Raw genomic sequence first — 19,837 nt, 5'->3', positions numbered from 1 at the left:
ACTATTTTAAGCAGCAAAGCAAAGGCTGTTTCGGCATGTTTTGCCAAAACAGCCAACAAAAGAAAAGAAAAGAAAAGAGAAAAAGGTGTCTGACATGCACACAAAGGCACTTGGATGGAATTCCCAATCCAAACAATGACAAAATCAAATACTCTACCTGCGCTTCTGTCACCCTGCCAGTAGTTAATGATATTACAGTCTATACATTTCTTTAGAGTACACTTTTGTTAATTTGATTAACGTTACACAAAAATTCCCTTTTAATCAAAGTTATAAAGATGAAAATACAACGAATGGTATTTAATTGCTTGTTTAACCTTATAATTTTAATAGACATTTAGTCATAAAATCATTTACAGCTTTTTCTGGGAGAAAACTTTCCTTCAATTTAAAATCTAGCCCTAAAATTATTTATCAATTTCCTATTCAGCGTACATCATAGGTGCGTTGTTCTTAACGTTTGTTGATTACTGGTGAATGACGTGCTTTGCTGGTCAGTGAATAAACAAGGACTAGTATAAAACTGCACGCATTTTGACCAGTCATCAGTTACCAAAACCAACCACAACTTGAGCTTATCAGGATAAAAAGAGAGTCGCAATGGCTGAGCAAGCAACCCAGGCATTCCAGGCCATTGTAGGAATCGTTGGGATCTGCGGCAATGGTTTGGTGTGCGTGGTGATCGCCAAAAATCGCTTCATGCACACCCTGACCAACGCCTTCATCTTCAACCAAGCCCTGATTGATCTCATCGGGTCCTTGATGACTCTGCTTCTGAATCTCGTACCAATCCCTGATCCGATACCTCCTGGGGCTGCTTGGGTGTTTCTCTGCTCTGTGTGGATCAGCGACTACCTCCAGTGGGCACCATTCACTGCGTCCACATTCAACCTGATAACATTGACTCTTGAGAGGTACCTGGCCATAGTGTTTCCCTTCAGGTACCAAGCCCTGGCCACTCGTAAGAAAGCCATAGCTGTACTGGTCGGTGTGTGGGTGGCAGGGTTTCTGTTTTCCAGTTTTGGCATCTATCTCCGCTTCTACGAGGCCGGAGAGTGCGTGATAAAACAGGTGGCTCACCCACAAGTTCTTGGCGTGTGTGTCTTCTTCGTGAATTATTGCCTGCCCGTCAGTATCATGCTCGTCGTCTACATCCACATCACGGTTGTTCTGAAGAAGGGAGCTGGCAGAATTCAGCCCGGACCGGCAGCTGCAGGTCCATCCACTGAAGGCCAGGGGAATCACTGATGCGTGCTCGCCGTAACACCTTCAAGACCCTCCTGATTGTCTGCGCGGCATTCATCATTTGTTGGACACCAAACCAGATCTTCTTTTTCCTCTCCAACCTCGGGCTGAAAGTCGACTTCTCATCACCCATATTCTACATAACGATCGGGATGGTTGCTCTCAACAGCTGCCTGAACCCGTTCATATATGCCATCAAGTACAAGCAGTTTCAGAAGGGGCTGAAAGTTGTCTTTGGTAAAAGGGGTGACAGAGCCTCTATTGCAACAGCAAGTACCGGCCACAACTGATGGAGGAATTTCCCGATTCATAGTTTACTTTTAGACATTTAGAGTACACTTGTGTTGGTTATTTACTGATCATGCACTTGCTAGAGGTAGCTGTTGAGATATAATACGCAAGAAGATTAAAGGGAAAATACAACATTTGCAAACATCAAAAATTAAAACTACCAAATCATTTTGAAATACCTTGCTGGACTGTTAGTGAATGACAGTGTCAAGCATCCTGTAAAATCATGGCACCTGGTATACTGACGTTTTCAAGAAAAGTGGTATTTTTGTATCAATTTCCAACGCTGATCGGATGATCAGCGTTGGAAAAAAAATGGCTTTTTCCAAATACTGGCCCCAATTGACCATTGCACTTGTTTGCAATCTATTACAAACCTATGAACGGGTACGAGCCTGCTAGACTGGTTCCCTGACCTTACAATTCCCCAATGTATGTAAACTCCTCTGTTTCTTCTTATATGGAGTCAGGGAACCAGACTACAGGAAAATGATTGTTTTTCTTGGTTTTTATAGCATTTTCGAACCCAAAACCTCAAAAAAGTCAGTTTAACTATATTTGCTATATATTTCCAACCCCCCAATTCCATCCATTTCTGAAAATTACAGCAAAAGCAAATGATGTATATTCCCTTTAACCAGTTAAGTTTTGTGGTGGTTATGAAGTTATTATCAAATATGATGTATGACAGATATCCTATAAAATGATGGCGTTTTAAAGTCCCCATAATGAATCCTGAAGCTAGAACTCTTGTTGTAATTATTTTATTTGAGGTTACTACATATTCTCGATTAGACATACACTGCACTTTGTCATGTATTGAATTTTGCGTATGTATGCCACATTCAACTTTGTTTGATGTCAACAATTTCCAGTGAGACTTGTGTACAGAATGCTTATAAATCTGTGTATTTACAACAAAGACTATTAACAAATACCTGCGTACATATTCATTAGCGGAAATCTCACTGTTTGTTCACCATTACGTGCCATTCTCTGGAGTTGCTGTTTACCAAGTGCGCAAAGCGACTATTCATGCACGGGGTAATTGCGCATGTGTAGTAGACTATCGCATGGGTTACCACGCAATGTCCTTTACGTATGCGTTTCACAAAACAAACATGGAGCTGGCACACAGGTGTAGTGCGTGCATACACAAACATCGCCCCAGCTAAATACAGACACAAAAAGATGGGGGCACACACCTAGCAACTTTTTGCCAAGATAAATCCCCCCCCCCCAAAAAAAAACCACAAAAAAAACCATGTTTCTGTTTCTGGTTACCCTACCTACCCTATCTTGAGCGGCCCTGGCCATAAACATTTTTGGGGGGGAAAAGAGGGGGAAAAACCAAAAACCATCAATTACTAGTTTTTACCCTTGACTACATGCAGACACCCATATGATGAACCAAAATAAAAATTGCCCCCAAAAAATCCCTTCCTACCTACCCTATTTTCAAATGCCATGTAATCGGAAGCAGAACTATTTTTTTGTTTGGACTGATTGATATGTACCGGTAACTGGACAATATTTTAGCGAATATGTATGAGGTATCTAACATTGTATCTCAGTGTTAGTTTGAACGTGTTTGTAATGTGACATCTGTTTAGAAATTGGATGCTGTGGTCAAGTGCCCACTTTCAGAGAACGGTTCTCTTCTGCACTGCATGTATATCTTTTGAAATATGAATAGTTTAAAAGTAATGAAATGAGTAACTACTAAGAATAATGAACAAACGAAAAGTAGAAGAATTGATCATTTAGTAGAATAAAATTCCTATCTTGGTTAAAATTAGGAATACTGAAAAGAAACACAGTCTATATTTTTTAAAGATTATATATAAACATTTCTTTTAAGAAATCTTCTCTGCTGCTGAAAAATCTGTCAAGTTATCTTGACAAAAATAATCACGGAGGAAGAGTACTTTCCCATCAATTTACAAGAAAACATTGTCATATAATCATAGGCCAATGAACCTCTTGTTGGACATGGTTCGGCCGTACAGCTGGTGGTTGCGACATAGAACGATTGCACGCTTTTTAAAGCAGGTACACTGGCCAAAGCAATCAATCAACTTGCACTTCTGTTATTCTACGAGTGATCAATTTTCCTTTTAATTTAGAATGATCAATTTTGTGTAATTGCTCGTCAAACATAATTCGTTTACTAGATATTTATCATAACATTTAGTTTTCACATTTCTGCTTGTTTTTTTGTGATAACATTTCCTTTCCAATTAAAATTATAAAGGTCTAGAATACTAGACAAATATAAAATCGTTGACTAGTTTTTATATCAGCGTACATTACAAACATCATGTTCTAAACGTATGTTGTTTATTGGTAAATGACTTGCTTTGCCGGTGAGTGAAAAAGTGACTATAAAACTGCACGCATTTCAATCAGTCATCAGTTACCAAAACCTACCACAACTTGAGCTTATCAGGACAGACAGAGAGTCGCAATGGCTGAGCAAGCAAGCCAGGCATTCCAGGCCATTGTAGGAATCGTTGGGATCTGCGGCAATGGTTTGGCGTGCGTGGTGATCGCCAAAGTTCGCTTCATGCACACCCTGACCAATGCCTTCATCTTCAACCAAGTCCTGATTGATCTCATGGGGTCCTTGATTGCTCTGCTTCTGAATGTCGTACCAATCCCTGATCCGATACCTCCTGGGGCTACTGGGGTGTTTCTCTGCTCTCTGTGGGTCAGCGACTTCCTCCAATGGGGACCATTCACTGCGTCCACATTCAACCTGATAATATTGACTCTTGAGAGGTACCTGGCCATAGTGTTTCCCTTCAGGTACCAAGCCCTGGCCACTCGTAAGAAAGCCATAGCTGTACTGGTCGGTGTGTGGGTGGCAGGGTTTCTGTTTGCCAGTTATGGCATCTATCTCCGCTACTACGAGGCCGGAGAGTGCGTGCTAAACCAGGTGGCTCACCCACAAATTCTTGGCGTGTGTGTCTTCTTCGCGACTTATTGCCTGCCCGTCAGTATCATGCTCGTCGTCTACATCCACATCACGGTTGTTCTGAAGAAGGGAGCTGGCAGAATTCAGCCTGGACCGGCAGCTGCAGGTCCATCCACTGAAGGCCAGGGGGAATCACTGATGCGTGCTCGCCGTAACACCTTCAAGACCCTCCTGATTGTCTGCGCGGCATTCATCATTTGTTGGACACCAAACCAGATCTTCTTTTTCCTCTTCAACCTCGATGTGAAAGTCGACTTCTCATCGCCCATATTCTACATAACAATCAGGATGGTTGCTCTCAACAGCTGCCTGAACCCGTGCATATACGCCATCAAGTACAAGCAGTTTCAGAAGGGGCTGAAAGTTGTCTTTGGTAAAAGGGGTGACAGAGCCTCTATTGCAACAGCAAGTACCGGCCACAACTGATGGAGGAATCTCCCGATTCATAGTTTACTTTTAGACATTTAGAGTACACTTGTGTTGGTTATATAGTGATCATGCACTTGTTAGAGGTAGCTGTTGAGATATAATACGCAAGAAGATTGACCAGTTAAGTTTTGTGGTGGTTATGAAGTTACTATCAAATATGATGTATGACAGATATCCTCAGGATGACATTTGCAAGGAATTGCCCTGAAAGGGAATATACATCATTTGCTTCTGCTGTAAGTTTCAGAAATGGATGGATTACCACTTTTCTTGAAAATGACAGTATACCAGGTGCCATGATTTTACAGGATGCTTTAGACTGCCTTTCACTAACAGTCCAGCAAGGTATTTCAAAATAATTTGGTAGTTTTATTTTTTGATGTTTGCAAATGTTGTACCGGTATTTTCCCTTTAAAAAACGCAGACATCTTCATAGATTAAAAAAAAAACTATACCGCTAATCTGACAGCTTGACCAATTGACTAAGAGTAGGGAAAAAGTCATTACAAATGACACATTTTTTTGTTCCAGCTGTGCGCCATAAAAGGAAGTGTTAGTTTGAATGTGTTTGTAATGTGACATCTGTTTAGAAATTGGATGCTGTGGTCAAGTGCCCACTTTCAGAGAACGGTTCTCTTCTGCACTGCATGTATATCTTTTGAAATATGAATAGTTTAAAATAATGAAATGAGTAAATACTAAGAATAATGAACAAACGAAAAGTAGATGAATTGATCATTTAGTAGAATAAAATTCCTATCTTGGTTAAAATTAGGAATACTGAAAAGAAACACAGTCTATTTTTTTTTTTATAGATATAAGATTATTTCTTTGAAGAAATCTTCTGTGCTGCTGAAAAATCTGTCAAGTTATCTTGACAAAAATAATCATGGAGGAAGAGTACTTTCCCATCAATTTACAAGAAAACATTGTCATATAATCATAGGCCAATGAACCTCTTGTTGGACATGGTTCAGCCGTACAGCTGGAGGTTGCGACAAAGAATAATTGCACGCTTTTTAAAGCAGGTACACTGGCCAAAGCAATCAATCAACTTGCGCTTCTGTTATTCTAGTGATCAATTTTCCTTTAAATTTAGAATGATCAATTTTGTGTAATTGCTTGTCGAACATTATTAGTTTACTAGATATTTATCATAACATTTAGTTTTCACATTTCTGTTATTTTTTGTGATGACATTTCCTTTCCAATTAAAATTATAAAGGTCTAGATTACTACAGAAATATAAAATCGTTGATTAGTTTTTAATTGAGTTTACGTTACAAACATGATGTTCTAAATGTTTGTTGTTTATTGGTAAATGACTTGCTTTGCCGGTGAGTGAATAAATGACTATAAAACTGGTCAGTGAACAAACAAGGACTGCTGGTCAGTGAACAAACAAGGACTAGTATAAAACTGCACGCATTTTGATCAGTCATCAGTTACCAAAACCAACCACAACTTGAGCTTATCAGGATAAACAGAGAGTCGCAATGGCTGAGCAAGCAAGCCAGGCATTCCAGGCCATTGTAGGAATCGTTGGGATCTGCGGCAATGGTTTGGTGTGCGTGGTGATCGCCAAAGTTCGCTTCATGCACACCCTGACCAACGCCTTCATCTTCAACCAAGCCCTGATTGATCTCATCGGGTCCTTGATGACTCTGCTTCTGAATGTCGTACCAATTCCTGATCCGATACCTCCTGGGGCTACTGGGGTGTTTCTCTGCTCTCTGTGGGTCAGCGACTTCCTCCAATGGGCACCATTCACTGCGTCCACATTCAACCTGATAATATTGACTCTTGAGAGGTACCTGGCCATAGTGTTTCCCTTCAGGTACCAAGCCCTGGCCACTCGTAAGAAAGCCATAGCTGTACTGGTCGGTGTGTGGGTGGCAGGGTTTCTGTTCGCCAGTTATGGCATCTTTTACCGCTACTACGAGGCCGGAAAGTGCGTGATAAACCGGGTGGCTCACCAGCAAGTTCTTGGTGTGTGTATCTTCTTCGTGAATTATTGCCTGCCCGTCAGTATCATGCTCGTCGTCTACATCCACATCATGGTTGTTCTGAAGAAGGGAGCTGGCAGAATTCAGCCCGGACCGGCAGCTGCAGGTCCATCCACTGAAGGCCAGGGGGAATCGCTGATGCGTGCTCGCCGTAACACCTTCAAGACCCTCCTGATCGTCTGCGCGGCGTTCATCATTTGTTGGACACCAAACCAGATCTTCTCTTTCCTCTTAAACCTCCGTGTGGGAGTTGGCTTCTCATGGCCCATATTTTACATAATGATCGGGATGGTTGCTATAAACTGCTGCCTGAACCCGTTCATATATGCCATCAAGTACAAGCAGTTCCAGAAGGCGCTGAAAGTTGTCTTTGGTAAGAGGGGTGAGCGAGCCTCTATTGCAACAGTAAGTACCAGCCACAACTGATGGAGGAATCTCCTGATTCAAATTTTACTTTTAGACATTTAGCTGATGTGTTGTCAACATGATACATGTCCCGTCACCACAAAATTAGCATAAAGTCAGACCTTTTAAGAATTGCGCTATTTTTTTTTTTTTTTTGGATTCTGCAGAACAAGTTTTCTAATGGTCTATAACATAATGGCTACTGAGTTCAGTTACAGACTAGACTGCAAAACTAAATTAAACTTGTATATTTTTTAGTAATCTATGAGAAATGGTATTGAGAAATCCAGCTGCTGTATTACAGTTAATCAACAGTCAACTAATACAACTGGATGACAGTAGCATTTAAAGATGTTTGATAACACAAAACCAACTGGGATTTTGTCCGGGAACGGCCGCGTTAGGAACAAAATTCAAATTTAGTTTGGAACCAAGACCTGTTTGTACACAGAGTCTATGAACTGCATTCACAGGTATCCCGCTCAATGCTTACAAAGAGAAAGTTGGGGGAGACCAGGAGCACGTTTTGGCGCTGTGACCGTAAACATGTTTCTGGTTTGCGGCCGTTTTGGCGCTTCGGTTACACTGAAATGACGTCATTGTTTCGACCAAAGTTGAACCGAGGTTTCCGGTCGGTTCACTTATGTTTCAAGATGGCGGAAAGGTAAACAAGCTTAGCAGACGACGTTACTTTTTACCATAAACGGGGTTTAAATAGTGGGTTTTTACCTTCAATTGGTACGAAAGTTGATACAGAATATCAGGCCTACTCTTTTTAGAACTTTAGGGGAAACGCTATAAAAAAAAAATCCCACTTTTGCTTTGAATGTTATTGTTAATCATGTCCGGTCGCCGCATGATATTTTGGGGGGTTGTGTGCAGTCACATAGGCAGTAACATGACGTCATGAACAATTTTCCGGTCAGTCGTTTTCGCGGTGCACAGGAAACATGTTTCAGTTCACGGCTGTGACGTCAGAAACATGTTCCAGTTCAAGGGCCGCCAAAACGTGCTCCAGGGTTGTTTGATTTTAAATTTTTGTATAGACCGCTTGCAGACGCGTTCGATAATTGACGCGCTAAGGTGAGCGACGCCATGTTATGGGACAAAAGGTGCGTGAATTGATATACGCCTGTCCCACAACATGGCGTCGCGCGCCTTCGCGCGTCGATTATCGAACGCGTCTGCAAGCGGTCTATAGGGACTGTGTACTATTTGCAAAGGTTCAAAAACAATACTGCCAACAATTATTATGGAATTCAGGTAGCCTACTTGATGGAAAGTAATACTATCGTGGATGTTTACCGGTACATCGATTTATATAATTTAGAAAACCACAAAGCGCACCATTTACCGATTGTACCGGTATGCTAGTGTTATATTCAGAGTAATTGAAAAATACACGGACATGGCCAATTTACATGCAAATGTCATAAAGTGTCAAAAAATATTTGGCATTATATAACCGACATACAGATCCTTGTCATTTGATTGGTGGAGCTCACATCACGTGGCATTCGTTATTGCTCCCATTCATGCCGCAGCTCAAAAAGTACTATCCGCCCATGGGAAATACTATTCAACAGTTAGGATCATGACGCGGTATTTGTGTGCAAATGCATGCTGGTAAGCGCGTTCAGCGTTGCGCGAAGCGCGTATTGTTCCAAAGAGCCAGCGCTACAGCGTTGGGTTCAATCATTTTCGTGAAGGGGTGGTTTGGAAGAGAAAAATACATTTTCTTCCAGTTTTGTATTGAAAAAAAAAGTTCAAATATATCAAATGACAAGGATCTATATGTCAGTTATATAAAACAAATATTGAGTGGCTTTAAATTGTGAAATGGGAGGAATATTATCGCTCGGTAAAATCTGGACTTTTCCATTTCACTCGGCTTCGCCTCGAGAAATGAAAAAGACCAGATTTTACCTTGCGATAATATTCCTCCCATTCCACGCTGAGCCACTCAATATTTGTATATTATTAAACTAGTTATATATACGTTATTCACTTTCAGGGGCGTAAATCCAGGGGGGGGGGGATGGGGATATATATCCCCCACACCTTTTGACCAGGGGGGATGGGCTATTGAATCATCCCACCCCCACACTTTTTCCTGTGAGAAAAAAAATGCAGATTTCAAGGGATTTTTTTTGAACATCCCAACAACCAAAATGTATTCAATAGCACTGAAAAGTGGAGAAACAAAGTACAAAAGCTCTTAAAATGCAGCATGTTGATGTAAGCGCAAGTACCGGTACATGTATACATATTGATATACATCTGTATCCTGAAGAGCGCCCCCTACTGTAATGCGGTGTCCAGCCCCCCCCCCCCCCTCCCTTCAAATTTCCACAGCTGGGCAATTTTTGGATTTTGATCATCCCCCATCCCCCCACTTGCCAGCACATTCACAATTTTACACCACTGTTCATTTGGCAAAATACTCATCATTCATCCTTATTTGTTTCTCAGTAAAATTTAGAGGACATGTTATTGTACATGTAAGGGTCTTTCTAACCTATTGCTCATTCTTCCATGGGCAAATCCAGTTCGTAAACATTATCTCGAGGTTTCTGGTTTTATGATTATCACACATATTTCGCTCATTTCTAATGGCCATGAACTGACACTACAACGAATCATCACAGAAAAGAAATTTTACGACAGCAAAATTCCCATCCAAATTCTGGCAATTTTTGGTGGTGAAATAACTGTAGTACCAAACTCCCTTGAAAAAGGCAAATGGGACAAAAAGGTGCGTTTACAAGGATTGCATTAAAAAAAATTACATTGCATGGGCCCTTTAGTGCTTGCTGGATATTTACCATTTTTACTTTCATAATTTGTTTAAAGCTATAGTCCATCATTTGCAGCCATCCGAAAAGTAACTGGCGTAATTATTGTTGAAAAACGTACTTGGTTGAAAGATAGTAAGGGGACTAAACTCCCTGTGAAATTATTCTTTCTGGCAAGCTGTCATTTTGAAGTAATCAACGAAAGAAGGCCTTTCCAACGGTGCGTCTTAAGACGCACCGTAGGAAAATTTAAATTAGTAGTTCGTTTTGTTAGTCGGCGAAGCGCGCGCAAGGATTGGCACGACGCACACGCACACGCGCACGCGGTTGCTATAATTCGTCGGATCAGTGTGTGACATCGCGTATAGCTGCTATCGGCTCAGTGAGAACGCGTCTCGGATGCTGAATTCAAGCAATTCAAAACATGATTCAGCAACTTTTGATTTGAAATTGAGATCCTAGAATGCTGTTTTCTCGGAATATACAGCTGAAGCTGAGCTGAAACTTCATCAGGTTAGTTGTTCTGTACCCTTCTTTAGATTTTGAACACTTTTGTTGCTTCAAACGAACAAAATGCACAAATTACAAATGATGGACTATATCTTTAAATGCTCCAAGAGTATACTTGGCAGCATATTTAGAATGTATAATCAATGAGACACTGAAAATGTGATACTTAACTGGTCTTTTTTACACTTGTAAAAAATATATATGAAATGTCTGACGCTTTGATGCATGCTTCACAAAGTAAAACAGTACACAGTACACAGAATGGCAAAATAAAGCACGCTGCCAAAATTTTCTGTTCTTCAGATTTTTGTTTTCATTAAGTGACGTCAAGCAGTGTTTCCACAAGTACGAGTATTTTGCCGTGAGTACGAGTACAAGGCAAACATAAGAGTATGATTACAAAGCAATTATTTCCATGAGTATGAGTATTTTGCCGTGAGTACGAGTACAAGGCAAACATAAGAGTATGACTACAAAGCGATTATGAGTATAAGTATGAGTATTTTGCCGTGAGTACGAGTACAAGGCAAACAAGAGTATGACTACAAAGCAATTATGTCCACGAGAACGAGTATGAGTATTTTGCCGTGAGTACGAGTACAAGGCAAACATAAGTCTTGACTACAAGGCGATTATGTCCATGAGTATGAGTATGACTATTCTCAAGTACGAATACAAGTAAGGGTGTGAGCATTTTCCATGAGTACAAAGACATTTCAATGGGTACATATGTTCTAAAGTTTCAGGTATTAAACAACTGAAAAAGCCTTCCAAACAGTCAAAAATTGACTCTTTTCCCTGTATGTTCCTCTTAGAAAAAGAAACGAACATTTGCAGGAGTACAAGTACTTTGCCATGAGTATGTGCAGGAGTACATGTAATTTTTTATATACATGTATGACTTGAAGCTTTACATGTGGGGTACTGTGGTCCAATGGTTACGGTGTTCGACTCGTGTGCCGTGGTACATGGGTTCGAATCCTGACCGTGGGAACATGGTGCTTGTGCTCTTGAGCAAGGCACTTTACAATTATTGCTTCGTCCTTCGGATAGGACGTAAAGCAGCAGGTCCCGTGTGTTGTGTAATGCACGGTAAAGAACCCAGTAATACTTATCGCTAAGAGAAGGGGTTTGCCCCGGTGTTTCTGGCAGTGGCTGCAATATGCGCCGCAGCACCTTGTAAACCCTTATAAGGTGCTACATAATGGGTCTCAAATTTTTCATAATCTTTATTTACCTTTCTTTAACAATAGACATAGCTCCAGCGCCTCGAGTACCTAATAGTTGGTAGATACGTGCGCTATATAAGACTCCGATATTATTATTATTATTATTACATGGCGGATGAGATAACTTAGAAAGTTTGTGGGTAACACCATATGGAAAGTAATTTTTTCCAGTGAGTACAAATAAAAGAACATGTACATACTCATGAAATGAGTATACAGTAAAAAAAAATATGTACTCAAGTACGAGTGCAAGTACAAGAATGAGTACATACTCATGAGCATGAGTACGAGTACAACAATATGTACTCAAGTACGAGTATCAAGACAAGTACGAGTATCAAGACAAGTACGAGTACAAGAACGAGTGCTACAACAACAATGACTTGAGACTTGACATGAGGGACTTGCTGACAATTTTACTACCTGCACAGTGTACTTTATGATCGATTTCACAAACTTGGTGCGAGCTGCAAAAAAATTTTAATAATGAGTTTTTAAAATGTTTTTAAACTCTGTGATGCTGTCAAACAAATTTTCAACAAAGTCTGCACTCTTTTCAGCCCCCCCCCCCCCAAAAATGCTTCAAACACAGCCTGTACGACCTTAGAATTGACTTATCGCGGGAGAATCGCGTCAACGTAGCTTGAAATATAGTCCAATTATATATACAAATGGAGGCGGAACGCGCACAATCTGAAACAAACAACATTTAACGTACACAATTCCATAGAGTTGACTAAGGGGTGTGGCTAACTCGCAAACGGCGATAGGTCACTTGACCGATCCGTTAAGCCCCGCCCATGTGACGTCTTGACCAATCGCAACTGTGATTAGTGTTCGGCATGCGTGCACAAATGTCCAACATGCGTGCACTTGCATGTGACGCGCACGTCTGGCGTACAGTATAGCATTGTAGAAAATGCACATGTTGTTGCCTTAACGCGGAGTGGGCGGGGCCAATTTAATGGATCCGTCTATCTAGTTCGTAAGTGACTTCGTCATACACGCGCGCGCACCACTGGTTACTAGTGCCCATTGGCTAAGCACATTAACTTTGCACTACTACCGGTCCTGTTGGTTGCAATGCTACTCACTGTGCAGTGAGATAGGTTGACCTACTGAACTCACCTGAGACTGACAGGAACCGGCCAATGTCGGAATTCTTGGGCAGTGTTTCCCGGATCAGCTCTGGGCAGACGGGCAGTCCAGTCACCCTGGCGTGGAGGTTAATCTTTGTGGTCTGGTGAAGGCGAAAATGGAAGACCAAGTTCCAGGCAAGCAATTATTAAGAGAATAAATGTGTGCTCGAGAGGTTTTTATCACTCTTTTAATACCGCTTAGAGTCTGGGTGCTGATAATTACCCGAGCCGGAGGCGAGGGTAATTATCAGCACCCAGACTCTTAGCGGTATTAAACAGAGTGATAAATACCGACCGAGCACATATTTATTCCCATTCATAAATACCTTATCCTTAAAAAAAATTCAAATAATTCGTTCAAAAAATCCCGATTTTGTTCAACAAGTTCACTACATGCTTTTTGAAACATCCCTCTAGCAAAATAATGGAGTGTTCAGCTGGCGAGTAAGATGTAAACAACCCTTTTTTGGAGATTGACGCGCGCGTAGCATGTTCTGCGCGATGTCACGCAGAACGCACCTGGGGCGTTGCGTCTTGAATTTAGAACTATAAAATTCCGACTCGCACGTAGTGTTGCGCATGCCTACGTGAGGATTGTGAACGTTCAACCAATGAAACGGTAAGAGGCACTGGATTTTTAGGAGTCCACATTTTATTGTGACACTGGAAAAGTCTTTAAGACCAGCTAGCCATGTCTTTATCATCCGTTTAAGACCGGCCACGTGACGGGCTCTCGACCAATAGGAATAGCTAAACTGTCTGAGGTATTTATGAATATAATATAAAAGGATTCCAAGCACCTTACGAACACAAAATTTACTGAGTTTTCCTTAAAATTTCCCTGAGAAACTTCCAAATTTCCCTGAGAAATATTTTCACTTTGACGAGGTTGCTGGAGAGTCAAGAGCAGGTTGCAGCAAAGGCAAACAAAACTTTTGAAATAAATGCAACAGCGATAACAAATGATCTGTTTTCAGCTCAAATCAACAAAATGCAGCCGAATCCTGGATTAGGGTTAGGGTTAGAGACAAAATGACCCCAAAAAAAATCATTTCAAAGAGCAAAATCTCAATTTATAGACTCTACCCAAACTATCCTCATTAACCCTAACTCCCTAGGCAATTTTGCTAGGATGCAACCTCAATCCTGCAAAGTCCTCCAACTGCCTCCATGTAAAAATTGCATACAGCCCCAATCCTGCAAAATTGAATGTGGTCCCTGGAGGGGTGACCACTGCCTCAATTCCTGCAAAATCCTCCAGCAATCACTGTCAATATGTTGAGGCAGAGCCAGTGACATCCTGGAGCAGGGTGGAGGATTTCAAGTATAATGTCGGCCTAAATTTATACACGGCTGAGCATAATATAACAACCCAAGACCTTGACACAATCCTCCGGAATCAGCCACACAGTTTTGCCAAATAGCCTCAATCCTGCAAAATCCTCCATTTTGCAAAGAGGATTTTGGAGGATTATGGAAGGGTAAGATTAGAGAAATACAAAATAACAACCTTTTCTAATAAGATCATTGTACAACGTCAAAGTACTACGTGATCAGTTTCCCCGTGATCGGCCACCATTGCAGTAGGCAAGTGTTTGGTTAGCAGCCACGCGCGTGTAAACTAGACAGTAGGGTTAATGTCACGTAAAATAACCACAAACTAAATCAAATGGCATAATGGTCACTACCTGTGCCTCATACGCTTGTCATAATCGTGCCGACCCAGCGCTGGGTGTTGGCTCCACGTTTCTCTCACAGTTTTTGTCATCCATCGGAGCTTTGAAGGCTTGCCTACTACCTACTGTGCATGGCATAGCCCCATAAATGTGGCCTATTTACTGGACTGCCTCCGTAAACATAGGCCACACATCCACATGTACAAAAACGGGTCGCACTTTGCCAAATTTTGATTTTCACATTTAGGCTTAGTTTGTAGGATTTTTTGGCTTAAGAAGCATACTCACCCTCTTTATAGGCTAGTCAGAAAGTGCTGCCTTTTTCAGATGTCTAATTTTTGTGAAATTTCATGTTGAAATTTTGATACGCAAATGTGTAAAAAAGAATCTGGAAATTTCACGAAAAATATACATCTGAAAAAGGCAGCACTTTCTGATTAGCCTATAAAGAGGGTGAGTATGCTTCTAAAACAAAAAAAACCTACAAACTAAGCCTAAATGCGAAAATCAAAATTTGGCAAAGTGCGAAACGTTTTTGTACATGTGGATGTGTGGCCTATGTTTACGGAGGCAGTCCAGTAAATAGGCCACATTTATGGGGCTAGGCATGGCACTATACAATCTTTGCCTACTACAATCTTGACGCCGACTTTCCGGTACCCAGATGTAGGCCGGGTCACATGGGCCAATGAGAGAGCCCTATTGAACATCCATTCAATTATTTTGTACATTATTTTCCTACCATTTCCTCCTTCTGGGGATGGTCCCTGTAAATAGCCATCGCCGCACGTCGTAGCGCTGCATTGAAGGCCGACAGTGTATGCACGGGATTGTTCAGGACCAAATCGCTCAGATCCATGTTGGACTCAAACAACGTCATCGCACTGAAATCAAAACATGAACACAGATGTATCCTCAATGTACAGGTTTTCGAGGGTGTACTAGGATTTATTTTAAGACATAGCCTTCGGTTTCCACATGTTTTGGGCTGGCGGTGGAACACGTACCGCACACATAACAAAATCAACTGGTTGTGTGGTACGAATCTGCGCGTGTGCGTCGCTACAAGGTCAAACCTCGAAAACTTGATGCCTCGAAAACAGGTACACGGACGATATTTTGTTTTCCGAAACGAGCCACTTTTACTGAAAACCTTCCTTAAAGGCATATAGGAGCATTTGCTTTTCATGCGTTTTGTTCATTTCCGATAATAACGTCACTCAAAATCCACAGAAGACTGTTCAAAGCCTATTACCTGTTGAAGTTTCATCTCAGTAGATATTACACTTTTCACGAAATGGTGAATAACCTTTTGATCACGAAACATGATTTCGTCTATATAACTCTTTATTTCCAAAAATCAGTCAAGTGGCTGATCTTGCAAATCACCTACACTTGATTTCTCCTAAATGACAGCAAGACAGACGGTATAATTTCAAGGGGTGTTTAGTACCAGTACGATCTTTAATCCAAGAAAGCTTTTTGATAATTAAAGGGAAAATACAACATTTGCAAAAATCAAAAAATAAAACTACCAAATCATTTTGAAATACCTTGCTGGACTGTTAGTGAATGACAGTGTAAAGCATCCTGTAAAATCATGGCACCTGGTATACTGTCATTTTCAAGAAAAGTGATATTTTTGTATCAATTTCCAACGCTGATCGGCCGACCAGCGTTGGAAAAAACTGGCTTTTTTTCAAATACTGGCCCCAGTTGACCATCGCACTTGTTTGCAATTGATTACACACCTATGAACGGGTACAAGCCAGCTAGACTGGTTCCCTGACCTTACAATTCCCAATGTATGTAAACTGCTCTGTTTCTTCTTATATGGAGTCAGGGAACCAGACTACAGGAAAATGATTGTTTTTCTTGGTTTTTATAGCATTTTCGAACCCAAAACCTCAAAAAAGTCAGTGTAACTATATTTGCTATATATTTCCAACCCCCCAATGCCATCCATTTCTGAAAATTACAGCAAAAGCAAATGATGTATATTCCCTTTAAATAGGTTGCTTTTGGGATAAATGCATGTGATCCTATGTGCCATAAATCCTTTAAGACCCATCACTGTGCAGGGATTTAATGGAACATTCTTTCAAAGGTTTCAAGCCCATGTAGAGTAGCGGTGACTTGGCTCTACCCTCTCCCTCGACACGACAATTGCGAGTTTGATTATTTACAGAAATACATACTCAATTATGATGGGGAAATGGGTACCATCGTCCTCTTGTAGCAGAATATCGATCAGGTCATCTCGATGTTGCTCGGTAACATAACTCTGAAGAATCACTGAAATAGAAAATATCAAATGTACACATATATGTAAAAGTTGAAAACATTACTCTAGAAGCTCTTACACATGTCTGGTCAAACTGCATTTGGAGGAGCTTGTCTTTTTCAGATGGAAGAGTTCTAGTGAAAAGGAAATTTTTTTTAATTTCAGTCATTATGATTACAGTGGAATTCAAAAAGATTGACGATTGACAAATATGGGATGTTGAAAAGATTTGGCCTGACATATCTATCCAGTATCAATAAATGAAATTAAAATAAATCAGCTGGCTGGATTTGAGTGAAAAAAAAAACAATCATGGGAGGAGAGTCAATGTTGAGGCTAGTGGTGGGAGAAATCAGAGATTTCAAAATCCGGTTATCCTAATTTTACTCAAACCGAATAACAGTTATCCGATTTCCCACTCAGCTCACAGTCCTGCCAACAAAGGGAGTTACGAGTGACGTGCCCCACGCAATGCCGTACAAGATGACTTGATTATACTTTGCAGGATTGACATGACCACTCGACCTTAAAAAAAACAAAAACAATTGAGAGCTCTAATGTTCAAAACAATGGGTGGGAACACTATGATCAGATGAAAGGGCAGGCTATTCATGAACCAAGAAGACTGTTAGGGCCCATTCAAATGTTTGATGTTTTTAAATTTCAATTTTTTTTATTTCTTGAAATGTGGGTGGGTCAAGTTAAAGTCAGGACCATAGAACCAACTGACCTATCGCCGTTTGCGAGTTAGCCACGCCCCTTAGACAACCCGATGGAATTTTTGTATGCTAAGTTTTGTTTGTCTCAGATGTTGCGAGTTCCGCGTCCATTTGTATCATGTAATTGGACAATATTTCACAAGCTGCGTTGACGCGATTCTAACACGATTCTACACCGCTATAGGTCGATTGGGAGATGTTGCAGTTGTTTTCTTTAGTTTGTGTCACAAAACAAATTGGAAAGCCTAATGTTTTTAAGGTTGGTTTCAAATTTCCAACATCCAAACCGAATAGTGGAATTCAAACCGAAATTTTTACAAATTTTAATTTTTAATCCCACCACTAGTTGAAGCATACATGAACTTCTCCTATGAGGTTAAAACGCTGGTGTCATAACTAGAAGTTATGTTACACCCCGACTATAGCAATTGCCTACACTATGGACCATGTGAAATTCGTTTACAAATTGGACGCTGTGGTAACTCGATGCCAACATTCGGTAAATTGTTCTCTTCTGCACTGCATACTTATCTCTTTAAATGTGATTGGTGTAAAAGTGGTGACATAAACTGTCTAACCCTTCTGCTAACTGAACAGTCACAGACAGTCAAGAACAGGCTAGTCACCAACAGTCAGATCATATCTCAATCAAGTACTGTGACTGTGACTAGTCAAATTCAGTCAACAGACATAAGCAGGCAAGTGGTGTGCACATCTCGCTTTCATCCACAGTCAAAGCATACCGGTAGCTGTATCAAGTTACATAAACAGTTGCAGTCAGTCAATCCTGCTTTATGTAGGCTTGGAGCTCTTAACTGTTGATTAATTTTGACTGAAAGGAGAACTTGGCGCAAAATGTATGTTTGCATAGGAGGGTTTATGTGGGCAAAATAACATGCAAATGATGGGTTGTTTGTCGGCTGCCCGTTGGTAGGACTTCACAGGTAACATTATGGGCTACAGTTAAAACCACTCGGGAATGTACATCATTGGCTTTTGCTGTAATTTTCGGAAATGAACTATTCAAGGGGTTAGTATAATAGATCAAATATTGTTACACTGATATTTGTGAAGTTTTGTGTTTGAAAAGGTTGGAAAAACCAAGAAAAACAAAAATGTTCAAGTAGTCTGGTTCCCTGACTCCACAAAAGATAAAATGGATCAATTTATAGATGATGGAAAATTGTAAAGCAAGGGAACCAGTCTAGCTGGCTTGCACCCGTTCATGAACATGTAACCAATAGCAAACAAAATTTGGACTGAAAAAATGGTAAATTTGGAGCAGTAGTTGAAAATAGTTAGGTTTTTCCAACGCTGGTCGGCCGACCACCGTTGGAAATGTATACAAAAATACCATTTTCTCGAAAATGACTTCACACCAGGTGCCATAATTTTACAAGATGCTTGAGACTGTCATTTACCAACATCCTAGTAAGGTATTTCGTAAAAACTTGGTAGTTTTATTTTTCGATGTTTGCAAATGTTGTATATTCCCTTTAAGTTGGAGAAGTCTCATCTATAGTTGGGACAAGCCCAACTGTAGTAGTTGGGACCATCAAAACTTATGTTGGGACGTGGACGTACATGTAACAGTTTATGCAGCCTGAATATTAAACTCAATTTTACACATTTTTGTAATTTCCCAAATTTGATTACAGTAACAAGACGTTTTATGTGAACAGGACAGAACTGAATTTTAAAAAATGGGTTTTTTTTACCTGTGTGTTCCTCCGTTTCCTCACTGCTGAATTCGACACCAACCCTTGCTGACATTTTGGCTATTTTTATCCAATAAACATGACCCACTTTCAATGTTGGAAACTGGCACCCACTACTTCTTGTGAAATATCATCCCTCCTTTCAATCTACGGAAGACAAAAAAAAGTCAAATAATATAACCATGGCTTCGGTGGTGATAAATACAAATTTGCTGACAAAACACTACATAATGTTAGTTATTAAATCTCCAAGCACTTTTGCCCAGATTCTCTCACGCTACCCGGAGTGACTACGCGGATATAGCCCCATAAATGTGGCAAATTTACTGGACTACCTCCGTAAATAAAGGCCACACTTGGAACTTGTACCTGAAAATGAAGAACTTTGTCAAGTTTTTATGACAAGTCAGTGTA

The 19,837-nt window shown here is 40.6% G+C and overlaps 2 protein-coding genes across 2 annotated transcripts; one reads left to right on the top strand and one right to left on the bottom strand.

Annotated features, from left to right (window-relative positions):
- The first annotated feature begins 600 nt into the window (after positions 1–600).
- On the top strand, positions 601–1,535 carry LOC119720940 (beta-1 adrenergic receptor-like). Its single transcript, XM_038190807.1, has 2 exons — positions 601–1,055; positions 1,232–1,535. The coding sequence occupies exons 1-2, from the start codon at positions 601–603 to the stop codon at positions 1,533–1,535; spliced, it is 759 nt and encodes a 252-aa protein (XP_038046735.1).
- LOC119720539 (DNA helicase MCM9-like) lies at positions 1,432–19,579 on the bottom strand. The gene is made up of 5 exons (XM_038190241.1): positions 19,424–19,579; positions 16,901–16,997; positions 15,445–15,586; positions 13,016–13,127; positions 1,432–1,625 (listed from the first exon to the last, which is right to left on the bottom strand). Exons 1-5 carry the CDS (start codon positions 19,476–19,478, stop codon positions 1,594–1,596), a joined length of 438 nt encoding a protein of 145 aa, XP_038046169.1. The 5' UTR covers positions 19,479–19,579; the 3' UTR covers positions 1,432–1,593.
- Between the last annotated feature and the right edge of the window lie 258 nt (positions 19,580–19,837).

The sequence above is a fragment of the Patiria miniata genome, unplaced genomic scaffold, assembly GCF_015706575.1.
Source record: "Patiria miniata isolate m_02_andy unplaced genomic scaffold, ASM1570657v1 HiC_scaffold_9, whole genome shotgun sequence".
In the NCBI taxonomy this organism is placed as follows: Eukaryota; Metazoa; Echinodermata; class Asteroidea; order Valvatida; family Asterinidae; genus Patiria; species Patiria miniata.
The sequence above is the reverse complement of the archived record's forward strand: the minus strand, read 5'-3'. Positions and strand labels throughout refer to the sequence as shown.